The 19,957-nt window shown below is 34.0% G+C and overlaps 2 protein-coding genes across 4 annotated transcripts; both read right to left on the reverse strand.

Annotated features, from left to right (window-relative positions):
- Positions 1-2,025: 2,025 nt before the first annotated feature.
- On the reverse strand, positions 2,026-7,203 carry LOC131954785 (transcription initiation factor IIA subunit 2). Its single transcript, XM_059318561.1, has 3 exons — positions 6,935-7,203; positions 3,788-3,892; positions 2,026-2,818 (listed from the first exon to the last, which is right to left on the reverse strand). Exons 1-3 carry the CDS (start codon positions 7,004-7,006, stop codon positions 2,672-2,674), a joined length of 324 nt encoding a protein of 107 aa, XP_059174544.1. The 5' UTR covers positions 7,007-7,203; the 3' UTR covers positions 2,026-2,671.
- A 1,281-nt stretch (positions 7,204-8,484) lies between these two features.
- On the reverse strand, positions 8,485-14,113 carry LOC131954794 (zinc finger protein 724). 3 transcript variants are annotated; one of them, XM_059318578.1, is made up of 3 exons: positions 14,020-14,113; positions 12,179-12,305; positions 8,485-11,527 (listed from the first exon to the last, which is right to left on the reverse strand). In XM_059318578.1, exon 3 carries the CDS (start codon positions 11,504-11,506, stop codon positions 9,770-9,772), a length of 1,737 nt encoding a protein of 578 aa, XP_059174561.1. In that variant the 5' UTR covers positions 11,507-11,527; positions 12,179-12,305; positions 14,020-14,113; the 3' UTR covers positions 8,485-9,769. The 3 variants fall into 3 exon arrangements, with proteins under 3 accessions (XP_059174561.1, XP_059174562.1, XP_059174559.1); XM_059318579.1 differs by lacking the exon at positions 14,020-14,113 and adding an exon at positions 13,915-13,962 and having other exon boundaries at positions 8,485-11,524; XM_059318576.1 differs by lacking the exon at positions 14,020-14,113 and adding an exon at positions 13,915-13,962.
- Between the last annotated feature and the right edge of the window lie 5,844 nt (positions 14,114-19,957).

The following is a 19,957-nucleotide window of genomic DNA, read 5'->3' on the forward strand; positions in this document are numbered from 1 at the left end:
TTTTTTTGGTCTCTTTCTTCCCAATCCCCGAGTGTGCTTAACTTAATGGTGACTATTTATATTTGATGTATGCTGTGCATGGCAGTTGCGTTGTGCTGTATAGTTGCAGTAACAGAAAACATGCTGTGCTAATTTTAATTATGCCTATTTCTTTTTTAAAAAAGGAAACCGTTAACTGTACATAGGTTATTTTTAAATAATAAAGTTTTGTATGTTCAAAGGAAAGTGGGAAAAGTGCATTTTGTATAGTGAAGACAGCAGAAAATGATACTGAATAAACTTATTATTGTTGGGGAGAGCAACATGTGTTGTATATTTAATACTTGTTTGTTGTTAATTCATTTTAAACATTATAGTTAATATTCTACACAATTTTTACCTTCCTGGATTATTAAATTGTTTTTTCTTTAAATATAATTATTTTTGTATTTCGTTGAAAGTTAAAATGAAAAATAGGTACTTTAGATAGATTTGAAAACTGGAATACTCATATTTAACTGTATTCATTCAAATAGGCATGTAAGAGTTAGGTTTTTATACAACACCCTAAAAAACCTTGGTAGAATAAAACACTTTTTTAAATGATAACACACTAAGTTAATGCTGTATTTGATGTCTGACATATCGTTCTTAGACCCGGTTAAGGTAGACATGTATTTATACGCTGTTGTATGAGATGTGTTAACCTCGTCTAAAGCATTAGTCTAATTTGTGGTTGATGAGGATTAGAGGGGATGTTGCACAGCGCACCAATGCAGTTGGTGTTTACAACCATTTGTTTGTCTTTTTCCAACACCAATTCTTATTTTGTTTTCTTTCACGCAGTTGTGATTATTTTTTTTTTTAACTTCACGTAAGTTATACATAATTTAATTTGTCATTGTGAGCATTGTTTTCATGTTGTTGATAGTTTTAGAATACAAAATTCAGTAGCTGAGTAGCAAGATATGCTTTGCTGTTATTGAGACATGGTAACAGATGTTCCATTTTTCAATGGATTAAGCCAGCATTACATATATTGTTATGTCTATTGAAACAATGGTAAGTTAACTAGAACACATAGTTATGGTAAACAAAATGTAAATTGTTTTTTAAAATTATTATTAACTGAAATTTTTAAGTTCTTTCATTTCTAATTTCAGTTTTGATTGTATGTATGTTTTGGGCAGTTTATTTTCTTATGTAATTTTAAGTTCATTCCATGCAAAGAGGCTATCTTCAACTTGTCGAAGTGTTCTCTGCTAGCATTTTCAAATTACTTTAACATTTTTATTTAATTAATTTTAGTTAGATGATCGACTGTCATCGCTTTCATTGCAATAAATTTTCTTGTGAGAGGGCATCTGTAACTTTACAGGACTTGTTAGCTACTTCTGTGTCAGAGATAGTTGATTCCTTGTTGTGTGTAGCGTGTTAAGGATAGTTTCCTTCAGCTACAGTTATATTATAATGTATATATATACATGACATTCTGAACAAAATAAAAAAAAAATATGCTCAGACTGTGTTCAGTCAATAATTTAAAAATTTGGTTGCTATGGAATTGATCATAAATTATACATTTTTTGGAAGTATCCAGGTGTAATCAGGGTTGGAAAGTGCAGTAACATAACCCAAAGATCTTGCTTCCTGAATGCTAAGGATCTTAGCGGGTGACAGCAAGCAATCTAAAAGAGCTTATGGAAGCACATCTTAAAGTCTTCAAAGTCAACAGGCACATAACAACCCCAAGCACACTTATGCAGAATCTTTTTTGTATTCACCTGTAAGCTACATTCTATTCTAGGGATGGTTTGGTTGATTGGTAGAGCATTAGACTGAAGTTTGGAGTCCTGGGCTCAAGCTTGTACAATGTCCCTTAGTCCGTCCATCTTGGATTGGCGTTTGTGCTGGGCAAATTGCTGACCACACTAGGTCACTAAAACAGGTGAACTCTACTTCATCTGCCCATGAATTGTAAGGTTTAATGTGATAGTTAACTTCTATTCTACAACAGACCCATGGTTAAAATAATTCAACTTTGAATTCAAAATGGTACATTTTTTAATTGCAAAAAAAAAATTAAAATTGTACAATGAACAAGTTTAACACCATTAACCAACATCAAATACAATTAGTCTATAAAAAAAATATTTTCATAGTAAAAACTATACACAACTGAACATCTTTTACTCAAAAAACATTTTAAAAAGACAGGAAGTTTAAAAAGGTGAGATTATTTGATATCATTGACGAAGTATAGAACAGACCACCCACCCATACATAATTTGTAAGAACATTAGTGATAGTGTTCAGACAAAGCTTGCACAAGCCTCTAAGACAAGTTCTTATTTGTAAATAATTGATTTACTACACATTGCTGCTGTAGCTGGAAGAAACAAAATAAATTTGATTTTCTTAAATATATGTTACATTTTTATTTTAGCAAAAGAATTTAAAAAATATATGTAAAATGTGTTTACATGCAATAATTTGAGTAATGCACATAATAAAATATACATTTTTTAAATAAAAAAAAACTTTCCCAGCTTCCTTTTCAAAAATTGTAATTAAAACACCATCAACAGGTGAAATTTTATGGTACACTAGTTGTTTGGAGTCCATGATATGATGACATTCACTTCCAAGCACACACAAAAAAAACTGGAGTTAAAGGAAGACAACTCTTATCCTAAGATTGCATGCTCTTCCCATCACAAGCCACAATTTTCACTTTGTCCACTTTAGCTATCTCCTGTACAGGAGCTTCTCGAAATTCAACTTGATTTAAAACAAAAGTCCACACATTATCACAGAAACGGTAGGTGTTCAGTTTACCCTGCAGAAAAATCAAATTTACAAAATGTTAATCTGGAAAATAAATAAATGCAGAAAGTTATAAACACAGAAATTTTCAAATTGTGTTGAAAGAGCATTTTACATAATTACTTTGGCTGTTCAATTAATTGAGAATAAGTCTACAATAATAAATTTAGGTGAGTTATATATAAATTAACTAACAAAACCTTAAATAATAAGCTTTTAAATGCACTGAAAATAAAACAAGTGTGGTCACTCATGATATCTCTTACATATTTTAGTGACCAAAGCTTTTTCTTTTGTTAAAGAAAGCAAGTTTGTTTTATTCTCTTATTTTCAGTGCATTGTTATTATAAAAGTTTTTGTATTTATTTTATCTCCCTCACACTTTCTATTAATTAGTTCTACATAAAGTTGACACTAAAAACATTTGTGTAAAAACCCAACTAGTAGCTTGTGATCTTTGAAAAAAAAATTATCTGCCCTAACATAGTTTGACGTTGATGTTAAGACAATAATTCAGCCAGCTGTGAAGAACTGTTCACTACAGTTCACTGTTGTAAACAGGATGATCAAGTTTTGTTATTTATACTAAATTTAGAAATTTGATAAAATTTAATTTTAATGACTGATTATCTAATTAAAATAAAAATAGGTATTCTTGCATTGTTATAGAACAACATATCTGGAAAGTTGGAAGGCAATTGCTGCATTAGAAGTGGGTTGCAATTGATACGCAAGATTTGCCACTAACCCACTAAGAGCCATTATGAACAAACTGTAGGAAACAATAGTTTTGACTACAACTACAATTACTCTCCCAACATTACAACACTGCTGCAAACATATCCACCACCACTCTTAAATCAACTAGACATAAACACATAAAAGTAAAGTGTTTAGCCACGAAAAAGAAGTCTACCTTAGCCGTATGACTAACAAATATAAGCCGTATGAATAACACTATTGAGATGTGAAGTTCAATTACCTTGAAGGAAATTTTGGCCTTGACTCGTTGAGCAAGAGCTTGGTTAATAGCTTTGTCAAACTGAAGTAAAACTTTTAAAGCAAGTTGTGGAGAGATTTGCCCCATCTGAAACAACAATAAATACATTTTAAGTAATTGGTCTTGATCAACCATAAGATTTAGAAAATTAACTTGCTCTTTATGTCTGTTTGACAATTCAAAGTGGGTGACCAATGGATGTAGACAGTGGGACTTAATTTTATAAGTAATTTTAAATTAATTTTAAGGGGGAAATTCATAACAAAAGAGGAACACTGGTGATTGCTAGATTAGTCGGGTGATTGAGGTGCGTAGTGATGTTAACACCTGATTGATGACTGTAGTCATTAAAAAGTGGTAATTAATTGTCAATTAAAGCTAACTTAAAGATCATAAATCATATGAATGTCATTTATGAACAAACAGCAAAAAAAAAAAAAGCATTAAATATATCAAAAGGGTACAAAAAACTTGGTCGTGTGGCATTTTAGTTTCAAAGTTTACCACACACTGACTGTTATGCAACCTGTGAAACAATTATGGCTACCAAATTTTAAGAATTTGTTATTAATATTGTCGTCATATACACATTTATAAAAGAAAGAACATAAGTGGTAATCATGTGATGTGGAATTTTCATATTTCACAGCTGATGGTGTTGTGTTTTTTTTTACAAATGTTTACATTACACTTTAAATTATTTCTTAGGTAAATTTCTACAAGTACAACTATTACTACTATAGTAATTGTTTAGGATTGTAAGAATGATAAATATAGACACAATTTTAAGACCCGATCTAAAAAGGAGCAAAAAAAAAACAACACTCAACAAAATGGCATCCTAACCAGATGCATGTGCTCATACATTTTTCTTATCTATTACAGTGACTATCTTTGGAATTACTTTTAAAAATGTTTAGCATATGAAAATGGTGGTTTTTACATGTGATATAAATAAACTAATGACAGTGCTAGATATGGCGGGGAAAGGCTTTAAATTGCTTAGGATTAAGAATTTTAAAATGTGGTGCCTATAAACATTTGTAGATCTTTTTAAAAATATCTGCTGCCAAAATGTAGAATTAATATTAGAATTTAGTAGTCTGCGAAAAAATAAATCAAATAATGTATGCACTTATTTTAATAATGAAATAGAAAAGCCGTCACTACCAAAAGTCGAGTTCTATAACCCACGTGACTGCTATTGGGCAAGAGATGTTTACCCAGGAGGTTCTATCAACACTTTTTACATTTGCATTTTCCTATTTAAATATATATATATATATATATATATATATATATATATATATATATATATATATATATATATATATATATATATATATATCTTTATATATAACTCTCTATGTGGACACCACCACGACACAAGCCAACTATCAAACCCTCCTCCCGCCCCCTCCCTCGTTCTCCAGGCAGCAACTAAAGACCATATTGCTATCACTCCCACCCCCACTAGTCTTGTGAGTTGTGGTTCACGCCGAATGTTTATAATCGTAGAGCTGGGTTGAATTAGGGACGGCTATTAGGGGCAGATAGTTTAGTTTTTAAACTATTTGAAACTAAGGGGAGGTAACAAGTTCTGCTTTTCATTGAAGTGTGTAATCTGTTGTCACAGACGGCTGCTTTCACGTGGGAGTGGGGGAGAGGGAGGGTAGTGTCGAATTCACAAATTAGGAATTACTAAAAAAGTAGAAAATAAAATAACTAAATAATGGCATATGCTATGCTGCAGGTTGGCTTGTATAACATAATTGGGAAAATGCAAAAAAATTAAGCATTTCAAGAAAGGGGAGAGGAATATTTGGTATTTCTGTAAATGCCCATGAACCACAGTGATCAAGATAAATCTATATTTAGTATAAATTCTGCTTGATTAGAATATTTCTAATTATAACTAGTGAAATATAGATCTAGTTATTAATATTTTTTTCTTTTACTTTTTATTTTGTCGTAACTATTTTTTTTTAGATTTATACCTAGAAGCACTAGGCTAATAAATTAAATATGATTATCTTATTAGCCAAGGACATCCTATATTAACATATATAATTAGTTGGCTTACTTAGATCTAGTTTATGAAAATGGCTGCTATTCGGACCCAGCATTAAGTTTGGTCTATAGTTCCTCACTCATATAACCTGTACTAAAATTATACCTTTTATGTTTATTTGATTTTTCAAGTGGATTTGCTAGTATTTTGTTGCATTTTATTGTAATTAGTTTTATGGATTTGCAAGTGTTAAGTACTATTTCTAAATACCCTATATTTAACTCAATATAGAACATCATCAAATATTATATATGCCTATTTATCGTAAGACGTTGTGGGCAAGTGGAGAACATTACATTGTGCCTCCCAAATCTTGTCAGTTACTGGTTAAGCCTTACTAAACTGGGATTACCTTTTAGTCAGTTTTTGTGCGTAAGAAAAATTCCAACTAAGTTTGTAGTTCAGTCTCAATAATTGATTTACGTAATTATTTTTTAAATTGTTCTTTTTATAGATGCTATATCTTTTCTAGATTTTGATTTTTAAATATGCCAATTCTAAAAGTCATTGTTCCTATGATCACCCACTCAAGTTTTCTTGTCTGTGGAGAAAAATACTGGCAGTCCAACTAGTAGGGTCACTTTGATTTCACATTGGTTTAGATATGAATAGTGTAGGCATAAAGCATACATCATAGCAAGACCATTACCATATGAGATTGTGGATGATGTTATTTTTTGTCTGTACCCCCCCCCCCCCCCCAGCAAGATCATTGTGAGTTCATGAGTTCATGTTATTTATTGCTTCTATTATAGCCTACATTCAGCTATTTTATACACTTTTTTTTAAAGTTGGGCTGGTAGGCTTAAAAAATCAAATTATAGTAGATCTAGAATTACAAGAAAACAATCACAACAACCAGAGGTGAAAGTGAAGTGGCGAATAAACATACGCCAAAATGGAGTTTTACTGGCATAAATCAAATCTAGAGTAGATTTCTAGATCTAATCTAGATCTCTAGGTAGTAGTAGGTACCATTTTCAAACTATTTTGAAGTATTTCAATTTAATAGCCTATTTACTATTTTGAATCTAGAATATTTAAAATTTTTGTCTCACCTGAATCAACTCATCCAAACTCTCTTGCAACGTGTGGCCAAGGGTGGTATTTCTATACAACTGGTAATTCATATTTAAATGGTATAAGCGAATCGACAAGACGACTACTATGCAAAGCAAACAATTGCTCCTGAAAAGAGCGGACAGGTCGTGTTGAAAGACAGAACAAGGAAAACAAATGTTTAAAAAATGACCAGTAACAATGCAGTTGCAATATGTAGCCTTTCTTAGTATCTAATCTTCTAGGTCTATATTGAGCCAGTAATCGATTTATCAGAGTACTCTGCCCTTGGTAATTTAAAAAAAAAACATATAGAATCTAGATCTAGTGGAGTATAGAGTATAGCGAAACTAATTATGACCTATATATTTCATTAAAATTAAAGGCTTTTTTTGTTGTTTTTTTTTTTTGCAATGAACTTACATAAAACCCTTTTGTAGCCTATACTGAAACAGAATATGGGGAGGGGCATCCATAAACAACATCATAAACTTTAATTACCTCTCTCTTCCACCACCGTCATAAAATAACATACATCGTCACATAAAGCCAAGCACCCCCCCCCCCCCCCCAACCAACTTAAAATAATGGTACCTTTCAGCTTTTTTACCTCCCTCCCTTGAAATGTGGCGTTTTTATAAGTACCAGTAATTATTAGAAATTAGGAGTAAAAAGATATCAGAAATTTACTAGAGGCATAAATATTCCCATATTGTTGTTTATAATAGGCCAGATTATATTACTTTGAAGTTTGTAAGCAACACAATATAGGCCTCTGTCACACATCACAAAAAGCAAGACCCCCCCCCCCCCCTAAAATGACATCACACTTCAAATCTTGTCTGAACTCTGTCAACATAGAGTATTTTAATAAATTCTTGTTACAATTTATTAAAACAGCGTTTTCTAAAACGCAAAATAACAGCTAAAATTTGTTTTCTAACTTTGCTTTTTTTATAATGCAAGTGTGACATCATGCCATCTGAACCCACCCCCTCCCCCTCATCACAAAATTATGGACCCCCTACGAGTGTGACGTTATTTATGGACGACACCCTATTTATATAAATATTAGTGCATTATTAAACTTAAAGAAAATCATTATTTCTTCTTTTGTTCATATTACAGGTCTATTTAAAAGCTTGTTATTATAAGTTTTCATAATAATTTGTTTTCAGATTGGATGGTTGGATGGTGGTGCATACCAGTCTAAACTTTAAATCCCAGGTCTTGCCAGTAGAACATCACAGTAGACCCTACATCCAGCTCTGATGGGTACCTAACTCAAGTTAGGAAGTAAAGGCGATGTACATAGTGCTGACCACACTATCCCTTCATATGTCGAGGTCACTGAAATAGGTGAAATTTACTTCACCTGCCCCATGGACCATCAGGCTTGAAAGGGTACTTTAATTATAATTATATTTAACCAACATTTTAATAAATTATTAGTTGTACATTAAAATAATTTATTTGAATTAAAATATAACAAAAGAATTTCATAACTTTAAAAATGAATATTTATTAATTATAAATTAAAATTATCACATATAGGCCCTATTTAAATAATTAAATTAATATTTTCTTCTCTTCACTAGGGTAATTAGAGTCAAGAACATGTCTAAATACACATGTAAATTATACATTACATCAAAGTTACTGTGGCTCTAGAATTTTTTTTAATAATTTTTCAGGTTGTCATGCTACAGATATCAGCAGAGGAAGAAAAAAAATCCCACTTTGTTTCTGTATGATTTATGGCGGTAATTTCAAAGCACAAAAATCCCCATAAATTAATTTTGATTAACTAATGTTTAAACAATACTGATATGATAATTAGTGTTTTTAGTGCACTAATTACTTTTAGTTTATTACTCTACTACACTGGATATTTTGGGGCAGAAGAAAAGATGAGAATTACATAAAATTGCTCAGGAGTTCTACCAAAATGTTAAGCTCATGGGAAGTTAAACATTCCTTTGTACTAACAAATTTTCAGTGTGTCCTAAATCTCAGGGTCAGCCCTTTTAACCACAACACCTCAGTGGGTAAAAAGCATCCCCACTGAGTGAGTGTTACAATAAAAATAATATAGACTTAAAAACAAAATTAAAATCTCTAACTTAAAAGCAGTAGGGACAAAATAAGCTGCTTTCCTATAACCTACAAGTGCAAGTACTTGAGATATAGATCTAGGCCTATAACCCAACTCATGTACAAAAAACTGGCAAAAAATGCAAGCATAGGATCACAATAGAAGGAAGGTTTAACAGTTTAAAAAAATTTTAAATGCAAAGTTAGAAAACATGGTTGAACTAATCATATTTTTGTTGAACAACAAAGCAAAAAAAAAAAAGTTTAAAAATGTGTAACACAAGTTTATAGAATATTGCATCCAGAAATAAAAGCAAATAACACAGATTTTATTCATACAACAAATCGCAGCACCGGATTTAAATTCATTATATATGGATTTGTATTTACATTGTTCATAACAAACTTCAATTATGTAAAACCACCATTCAAGTTAATTTTAAATTTTAATAAACTATTTAACTCCTAGTTACTTAAACAATACAAACTATTTAAAAAACTAATATTTCAGGAAAAAATAATCATTTAGAGTAGTTTTTTTATGCACAGGTAAAAGTATCACAAATATGATAGGTCACAACAATAATATCTCAGTCTTGTTAATCAATACAGATTAATGATTAAAATTTTAACAATAACTTAAAGCATAAAAAGCCAAAAGATTAATAAGAAGAGATTGGTAGAAGTTTAAATTAACAGAAAACTTAACAAGCATTCATAGAAATTAAGAAAAATGCACATTACAATAGACTGTGGTAATTTTTTTTATGCTTTTTAAGATTTGATGGGGACTTAGAGGAAAATGGGCAAAGGTGACATACATAAGGGCGATCTTTGTAGTGGGTTAAAATGTGTAGGGTTAGATTATATTTGCGGTTGCAGCGAAAAGCGCAAACATTACAAAGGTAACTTTTCTCCCTATGGATCTGAAGGTGCGCCTTATATATCCGCTTCTCTGGGCTAGTAAAGCTACAGGTCACACATGTGAATATTTCCCCAACACATTTTTTTATCCGTTTGTAAATTTCATCCTTGAAAGGATTATCACTCACCATTTTTTTGTAAGCCTCAGAGGAGGGAAATGGATTTTGTTTTAATTTTTCTTTGGTTGTGGAACTCATGTCCTCTGTGTGATATTGAAGATGGAATTTGAGGAGAGAATTTGTTTGACTGGCGTAAGGGCATAGAGGGCAGAGGTATCTGTCTCTTTTAGCATGCATAATGATGTGCCATCTAAGATACTTAATAGTTTTGAAAGTTCTACTGCATATAACACACCAGTAAGACCTTTGCTGAGTGTGTGTTATCTTGTGATTTCTCAAAGTATCCATGCGATATGTAGCATAATCACACTGATCACAATGATAATTTTTATTGTCCTGATGTATTAGTAGATGCCTCAGTAACTTGGATTTATTAAAGAATGCTCTATCACATAAATGACATTTAAAAATCCTGTCTCTAGAGTCAAATTGTTTAAGATGTGTAGGGTTGGCATTTACTTCTTCATCTAAAAGACGTGACCTTTTCTTTGAATTTATTTCTTTCCTATGTTTTGAACAAAGTTTAGAGCCAGGGACATTGATTAATGCCTGCCCTATATTAACATTGTTAGGATCTGAGCTAGCCTGACATATCAGGCACGGCTGGTGTCTACGCTGCACATGAATTTTTAAGCGGGAGTTTTGCCTGCAAGTGTATGGGCAATGAGGGCACCTGAAAGGTCTCTCATTAATATGTACAAAGTTATGGTCCCGAAACCTTGAGGAGCTGTCTGTTTTATAAGGGCAATACTTGCATTCAAACTTTGCCAACTCCATGTGCAGAATACACAAGTGACTAATTATAGCTGATTTTTTTAAGCAATTGTAGGAACAAGCTTTGCAAGTCCATCGTTTATTTGTAGAATTTTTTGAACAGTGATGCTTCAAAACGTGATTTTTAAAGCTGTTATCTTTCTTTGTAGTGTATTTACAAAGTCCACAAAATAGTTTCCCTTGGCAGTATTTAACATGACTCTGCATGTGCTCTTGCAGTTCCTTTTCGTCTGTTAATTTAGCATTGTTACAAAGGCAACAGCGGAAAGTCTGAAACACATCTCTCTTTTCTTTATACTCATCAACAGGCTCACAGATCTCAAGCTTAACCTGGTTAATATCAGAGGACTCAACCGTTACTTGGCAATTTGGATCAAGTGACAAGCAGTTAACCTCTTGTAGGAATGCAACATTTGGGCACTGCTGTGGTAAACTGCCATGACTCACACCATTTATAGACTCTGCTACAATGCCATCTTTCAGGATTTGAACAAGTTCAGTAGATTTTTGAACATCCAAACTTGTATCCAGGGGCTCTATCTTTACATTGAGATGCTTATTGGAAAAAGTTTTATCCGAGCGATAAATATCTGCTTTACTTGTGAAGTTTATGTTGCCCCTGGTCTCCATTGAGTTCTCTGAGGGCCCACAGTGCTTCATGAAGAAAGCTTGCTATGTCTGCTATAGAATAAAATGGAGTAAAAATTTTGCTTCTAAAATTACTTTAAAAAATTCCTCTAAATCACAAAAAATAATAACTAATCAACACTCTTAGTAGGGGGTCAGGGTGGTTGAGTAGGTAAAGCTCATGGTTGCTAAACTGAAAAATCTCGAGTTCGAACCCACTGGCAGATGAGGCTCGTTAGCTGGGGACAGCCACTCTTCTAGGAGAGACAACTCCAAAATCAAACAACTGCTGCCTTGTAGTTTGTTCTTGGTTGGACAAAGGCTATGGAAGCAAATCCAAAAAGAAAAGCAGGCTGAAATCGGAGTCAATGGCCTCAATGGCGCATAACCAGTTGACATGTATCCTTAATTAGTATGGAGGCGTGGTCGAGTCGGCAAAAGGTCATGGTTGATAAATTCGAAAAAAAGTCTCGAGTTCAAACCCTCTGGCAGATAAGGCTCGATCTCTTCCAACACTAAAAATTAAGAACCAAGAAGAAGAACACTCTTAGTAAGATGAACTTTGATAATAAGATCCAATTTGAAATGGTGTATCAATAACAATTCCATGACCATAACCACAGATGAGCAGCACTTGGGTAGGAATGGAAATTAACAAAACAGCTTCACCATTTAAATAATTTAGAAGGTTAATAATGTAGTTACCCTTTTGGACCTGGCTGCCAATAAGACAAATGAAGTAGAGTTCATCTGTTTATGAATGTGACCTCTGCATATAATTAATATACAGATTGGTAAGAAGCAGAACTAGGTCTGATAAAGTGATGTATTTCTGTAAAGAACAAAAAAAAGCGTTTTTGAATTGTCAATACATTATCTTTAAAATAAACCTTATTTTTTATTGTTGCCTGCAACATTAAGGCTGGACTTTTTGAATAAGTGATTGAGTGTGGATCATGAGATGAGTTGGGTTAGGTGTGAATTTTAATGTATATTGTAGGGTGAAGTGTTTTTGCTGTTAAAGTTTTTAGGTGGTGTTTGAATCATGTGGTAACTTGTGAAGTGCAGTTTGGTTGGGGTTTGCTTCAAGGTGTTCATGGTGTTGTGCGGTGTGAGGTGATGTGGCCCGTGGGTTAAGGTGTGGGGCAAGGTAGTGTGGGTTTTGATCCACTCTGTGTGTTGTGTTTTGTATGTGTGTGGTATGGTGAATCATGTGTATGGTGTGGGGTGAGTGATTGGGTGTGGATAATAGGGTTAGTGAGGTGAGCTTTGGGTTGTGCTATGCGGAGTAATGGGATGTGTTGTGTTGGGGGTGCAAGATGGTTGGTGTGGTGTTTGGTTTGTGGTTCATTGTGACATGCAAATTGGAGTGGGATTTTAAAAATTTCCCCTTCTGTTACACTCTATCCCTTAATTCTTTTAAATATCTAATTTTATTAAATTAATTATACACATGAACTTCAAAAGCACTGTTGTTTTATGTTTAGTGTCATTCTTATTCTAGCCTTCAAAAAGTACATGCAAAATGATGGCCCAATCATTATTTTATTCAATAGTTCTATTGCACATTTTTTAGAGTAGAGACCTAGATCTAGTAATAAAGCATTATTATTAATTTAATTGTAGCAAAGCAATGAATTATTGATAATTAAAATTATTACGCCCTAGATCTAGCTAGATCTAGAACTAGATAATAGTAAATCTAGATCTTGATTCTAGGCTAGTAAGAGATATACATACATAGATGTATAGATCTAGATTATAGTAGATACAGATAGATCTAGATTTAGAATCTAGATAGAAAACTAGATCTAGAATATCTAGATAGATTAGATTAGATTGTTTGCAACGATGCTAATGTGTAATTAAATTAAATAATTCTAGATCTAGATTTTCAAATTTATTTTCAAAATAATATTTGGTAAAACTGTTGTTGTAGTAATAAGTAATAGATCTAGATTTCTAGATCTAATCTAGACTAGATATTTTGTAAAACTATTGCATTGCAATGAAAGGCTAAGGTCTTACTAAGAGTGGCTAAGACTACTAAGATAAGAGTCTCTAGATTCTTCTAGATCTAGATAATGATATCTGTAGTGTAGATTCTAGATCAGTAGGAAGTTTTAGTACTCAGTACTGGTGTACGTGTAGTCTAGAGTCTAGCTAGAGATCTAATCTAGATCTAGATCTAGATTAGATCTAGAATTCTAGACTGTAGAATAGTTGTAGAACTTCGTAGAAGAGTTAAATCTGGAGAGGGCTATCTTCTACATTCTAGAGATCTATTTAAAATATAAATCTAGATTTTAGAGTCTAGTATTTCTAGATCTAGGCTAGATCTAGAATATATGAGTAGCGCTAAAAGCTCTAGATCTAAATCTAGATCTAAGTCTAAAACTTAAAGTCTGCAGTTCTACAGCCATTCTAAGACAATCTGAGACCTCAGTTGAAGTTTAGCTTTCGTTTCGTTCAACAGCTAATCAAGGCCTATAATCCAGTTTTGATAGGTAACGGAAATTGTTAAATATAGAGATCTAGATTATTACATTTATAATAGATTGACGACAGAAGCCTGTGGTTGTTTATAACACGTTTAATGGGTCTAACTACTTCATGATGGTAACACCAGAGAGGACGGAAGGAAGTACTCAAGGGACATCACTCAAGATAACAATATTATAAATATAACTAATACAGAAGAGTGAGTTCCCTTGACCTCACAATTATTTCAATCTATTACATCCCTTTACCCTTAGAACACAATAACACATCTCTCAATAGAACAATTGATAGTATCCTAAAATCACCAATTATATTGTAACATGAACACTATGGTAGATTACATCCTTACAAACAATGCACAATATGCTACAACATAATCAAAATACAAAACAATAATGTCAAAGTCCTTTTGACCTTTAGAATCATAGGTCTAACTTATTTGGGACCTTGATTGTCCTGCTTGACCTTCTCAGTGGCTTTTGATTTGGTGACTCAATATTCTGACCATCTGGATTCTCTATCTCAGGAGGTCTAGGATTTAAATCATTAACTCCAGAATTTACATTTTCTGACTCCAGACAACTTGGTTCACTCATATCAACAGAACTTGGTTGTGGAACAAACTGAGTTGGTGTGAACTGATCAGACTTGGTGGGATTGACAGATTCACACTTATTATCTGCACAAGTTATTTTCAACTGGTCTGCATGTCTACGGACAATAAGTCCATCATTTGTTTTTACTTTATAAGACACAGGTCCTGTACATTGAACAATTTGACCTGGTATCCATTTTTCCTTTCTCCCATAATTTCTTAGATACACATTGTCATTAACTGCAAATTCTCTTTCAATGGATGATTTGTCATGATTTACTTTTTGTGTATGTTGATGTTGGGAAACAGACCTTTGAACAGTTGGATGTAGTAGGTCAAGATGAGTTTTAATTTTCCTACCACATAGCAATTCACATGGTGCAACACGTGTTGTTATATGAGGAGTTGTGCGGTATTTGGTTAAGAACCTGTTTACTCTTTCTCTAAGAGAAAACTTGTTACCGGTATTCATTTTTACCATAGCGGTTTTGAATATGCCTACCGCTCTTTCAGCTAAACCATTCCCAGCAGGATGATAGGGGGATGTGGTTATATGCTCAATACCATTTGCCACACAAAACAGTTTAAACTCATGAGCTGTGAAACTAGGCCCATTATCTGAAACAATTTGATCTGGTAATCCATGAGTTGAAAATATTTCCTTAAGTTCTATAATGGTATCATTTGCAGTGATTGTGTTCATGATTTTAACTTCTAACCATTTAGAATGTGAATCAATAACAATTAAGAACATTTTGTTCATGAAAGGTCCTGCGAAATCTATATGTATACGTTTCCATGGTTCGATTGGCCAGTCCCAGTTTTGCAAAGGTGCTGTAGCTGGTTGATTTGAATGTTGTGCACAGCTTGAACAAAGTTTTACATATTTTTCAATATCAGCATCCATATGTGGCCACCAGAACCATGATCTTGCTAGACTCTTCATTTTGGAAGAACCAAGATGAGTATCATGTAAAGTTCTTAAAACTTCTTTTTGTAACATTTTGGGGATAATTACTCTTGACCCCCATAGTATACATCCATCTTCTAGACTTAACTCTGTTTTTCTTATTTTATATGGCTTTAAGTCCTCATTCACTGACTCTTCAGGCCAACCATTCTTACAGTACTCATATACTTTTATTAAGCACTCATCTTTTTGTGTTTCTCTTTTAATATCATTCACATTTATATTGGAGTTATCCATGATAGTGAAGAGAACAAATACATCTTCTGGTACATAGCTCAGGCTTTGGTTTTTTAAAGGTAATCTACTAAGACTATCTGCACTATTCTCAGATCCAGGTTTGTATTTCAATTCATAATTGTATGCAGTTAGTGTGATAGCCCATCTTTGAATTCTTGGTGAGGCATGCTCAGGTAGGGTTTTGTTTTCTCCAAATAAACCTAGCAATGGTTTATGATCTGTAAAGATGGTGAACTTCCTACCAAACAGAAACTTATGAAATTTCTTAACACCAAAAATGATGCCTAAGCCTTCCCTATCTAACTGAGAATAATTTTTCTCAGCCTGGTTCAAAGATCTACTGGCAAAAGCAATGGGTCTGTCACCCTTCTCATCCATGTGGGACAAGACTGCTCCTACACCATCTGGTGAAGCATCACATGTTAATATAAGTCTTTTTCCTGGGTCATAGTGAGTTAGTAAGGTGTCAGCAGACAAAGCCTCTTTTGCTGTATTAAAAGCAGCTTCTTGTTGTTTACCCCAGTGCCAAGTTGCATTTTTCTGTAGCAGCTTGTACAGTGGTGATAGTTTACCAGACAGATTCCCTATGAACTTTGCATAGTAATTTATCAAGCCCAAAAAAGCTCTTAGTTGTTGGGTATTTTCAGGTTTGGGTGCTTCTTTAATGGCTTTTGTTTTCTCAGGTTGAGGTCTGATACCTTGCTTGCTTAATATATAACCAAGAAAACTAATTTCTGTCAGCATGAATTGACATTTATCTTTGTTTATCTTTAAACCTTTTTCACCAACAATTTTCAATACTTTATCAAGTGTTTTGAGATGTTCAGTGTCATTCTTACCAGTTATGTACACATTGTCAAAGTACACACAAACATTTGGAATGTCCTTAAAAATACTGTCCATGACAGCTTGGAAAATTCCAGGGCTGGATGATATGCCAAAACATAGTCTTTCATATTGGTAGAGTCCTTTATGTGTGTTTATTGTCGTATAGACTTTTGAATCTGGATGCAGTTCTAGTTGAGTGTAAGCATGACTAAAGTCTAATTCAGTGAATTTGTCTCCTCCTGCCAAATTCAAAGAAATTTCCTCAATGTTAGGTATAGGGTACCTATTTAGCTCTATTTGCTTATTCAGTGTAGTTTTATAATCTCCACAAATTCTTATAGAACCATCCTTCTTTAACACTGGCACAATGGGTGACGCCCAATCGGAATAGTCTACCTTCTTTATGATGCCATTAGATTCCAATCTACTTAGCTCATTTTCAATTTTGTTCCTCATTGCATAAGGTGGAACTCTAGCTTTGCAGTATCTTGGATTTGTGTCTTTAATGCTTAACTTCACTGTTCTATCATTTAGTAATCCATGATTACCAAAAACACATTTATTTTCAGATATAACTTTATCTAGTGAAGTAAGACTAGATTCTTTTACATTCTTCAATGAACAAATACTCTCCCAATTTAACTTAAGATCACTTAACCAGTTCCTACCTAGCAATGGCGGTCCATTTCCTTCAACCACAAGAAGAGGAAGTTTAACACTTTGACCATTATAACTTACATGAACCATACACTCTCCTATTACCGGAACATTGTCACCCGTGTATGTTGTTAGACACTTGTGACATGGCTGTAGAGACACTGATCCTCCTGTGACAGCGTCAAACTCTTTCTTTGTTATGACTGTTAGAGATGCTCCAGTGTCAAGTTGGAAGCTGATGCTCTTACCGTTGATATTAACTTGTACATTGATGGGAGCATGACTTATTGATTTAACAGAGAACAGGTTGAAATCCGGCTGCAAATCAATTTGAGCATTTTCACAGGTAGAGTGGTTCATTGGTTGGGTTAGGTAGTCTTGGTGAGAGTTAACATAGTGCTGCCTTTGGTTGCGGTACTGTCTTGACTGGCTAGATTTAGCAACAGACGAAGACTTTGCAAAGCAGGCCTTAGCAATGTGACCTTGCTCACTGCACTTATAACAAGATGCAGACTTGAACTTGCACTGATGAGATGCATGGGGACCTTTGCATCGATGACATTTTTGATAATTATTACTAGATTTAGATCTAGGATTTGAACGAGCAGGCTGTTTAGCATAAGTTGGAATGCTCTGTTGGGGTTGATGTTTATTGACTAACCTGCTGTTTACTGCATGGATCCCTGAAGGCGTTAGAGATTTCGCCGCATCTGATGACTGCTGGATTGACATTGCAAGTTGTATTGCTTTTTCCAATTTTAGATCTGACTCGAGCAGCAACTTTCTTTGAATATCAGGGCTGTTTACACCTGTCACAAACTTTTCACATAGTCTATCAGACAGCGTGTCGCCGAATTCACAAAATCTACTTAAATGACGTAAAGCAGCAACATATTCTGATATTGACTCGTTTGGTTGACGAGTCCTACTGTCAAATCTAGCTCTACATAAAAACTTTGATGGGGTAGGCGCATGGTGGTCTGTTAGCAATTTGCTCAGCTCGTTAAAGCTCTTGGTAGTTAGACTAGCTGGTGCGCATAAGTCTTTTAGTAGCCTAAATTGTTGAGGCCCTATGACTGTTAACAAAATAGCTCTCTTTTTGGCTTCTATCGTCACGTCGTTAGCTTCTAGGTAAAAGCTTAACCTCTCTAGGTAATCTTGAATGATTTCATCATTCGCATCAAATTCTTTTATTTGGCCATACAGCGCCATAATTCTAGAAATAATTAGCTAATAAGCTCTAGCAAACCTCTTTTTTGCGTAAGTAGGTGCTCTTTCTAGTAGATGTTTATCCTTCGTCGCCAGTTATAATAGATTGACGACAGAAGCCTGTGGTTGTTTATAACACGTTTAATGGGTCTAACTACTTCATGATGGTAACACCAGAGAGGACGGAAGGAAGTACTCAAGGGACATCACTCAAGATAACAATATTATAAATATAACTAATACAGAAGAGTGAGTTCCCTTGACCTCACAATTATTTCAATCTATTACAACATTTCACTGAATTCTATTTAATTTTCTAAGAAATACATAACATTGACATTGTTGGTGAATGAGTGGAGTTTCTTCCAAGCATCTGTTCGGGGAGGGGGGGGGGGAGGCTCTGCCCCCCGAAGTAAGTCTACCGCCCCCTCCCCCCCCTCCCCCCCCCCAGAAAAATGTGGACCGCCCCCCCCCCCGAAAATATCAAGTGCCCCCCCCCCCCCCTTCCGGAGAAACAAGTCTGGAAGAAACACCGAATTAGTGTTTGCGACACCTAGACTTCCTTTATGTTTCCCGAAACATGTATTTATTTGCTTGCAATGCCATTAGAGCTAGATCTATAGGCTATAAATCTAGTATTGATCTAGATCTATGTTATTTTAGCTGAATATTATTGACTACAATACTTACAGGAATTTTTGAAAGCATACCAACTGACGCCAAGTGATCTGAGTTTCTTTGAGGCATCTCTTCGTGGAGGGGGTGGATGGGAGACATTTGGGCGAAAGAGAAAAAAAAACGAAATATAGGCCTATATATATATATATATATATATATATATATATATATATATATATATAGGCCTATATATATATATGCCTATATATATATATATATATATATATATATATATATATATATATATATATATATAGAACATCATTTACTTTAACTGGGCCGTGGGGGGGGGGGGGGGTTAACTTGAAACTTTCGGGGGGGGGGGGGCACACTGGGGCATACCCCCTCGCCCTGAAGAAACTCTGCCCCCAACCGAAAGAGGTTTCTAGGGAATCACGATGCTCTCATAATCTCACACTATTCTAGTACCAGTTTTTTTTCTCTCTCCAGGTAAACTTCAGATGTTCGTGGGATTTAATTTTTAAAAAGCATACGGTTATGTAAGGGGTCGTCCACAAATGACTTCACACTCTTAAGGAGGAGGGGGTCAGTAATTTTGTGACGGTGTGTGATGAGGGGAGGGGGGGGGTCCAGATGGTGCGACGTCACACTTTTTCATTGTTAGAAAACGAATTTTAGACGTTATTTCGCGTTTTAGAAAAAACTGTTTTAATAAAATATGTATTGATTAAAATACTCTATTTTGACAGAGTTCCGACAAGATTTTGGAAAAATATCGATGTTTTAAAAAAAAATTCAACTGCAATTTTGAGGGGGGTTGTAGGCTGAGGTGTGACGTCATTTTTGG

The sequence above is a fragment of the Physella acuta genome, unplaced genomic scaffold, assembly GCF_028476545.2.
Source record: "Physella acuta isolate Inbredline_101_S28 unplaced genomic scaffold, ASM2847654v3 ptg001029l, whole genome shotgun sequence".
Classification (NCBI taxonomy): domain Eukaryota; kingdom Metazoa; phylum Mollusca; class Gastropoda; family Physidae; genus Physella; species Physella acuta.

Coding starts and splice junctions, on each gene's coding strand:
- LOC131954785 (XM_059318561.1), bottom strand. CDS start 7,006: ATGAATTACCAGTTGTATAGAAATACCACCCTTGGCCACACGTTGCAA. Junction 3,893..6,934: donor GTTTGGATGAGTTGATTCAG/GTGAGACAAAAA, acceptor TTGTTGTTTCAG/ATGGGGCAAATCTCTCCACA. Junction 2,819..3,787: donor AGGCCAAAATTTCCTTCAAG/GTAATTGAACTT, acceptor ATTTTTCTGCAG/GGTAAACTGAACACCTACCG.
- LOC131954794 (XM_059318578.1), bottom strand. CDS start 11,506: ATGAAGCACTGTGGGCCCTCAGAGAACTCAATGGAGACCAGGGGCAAC.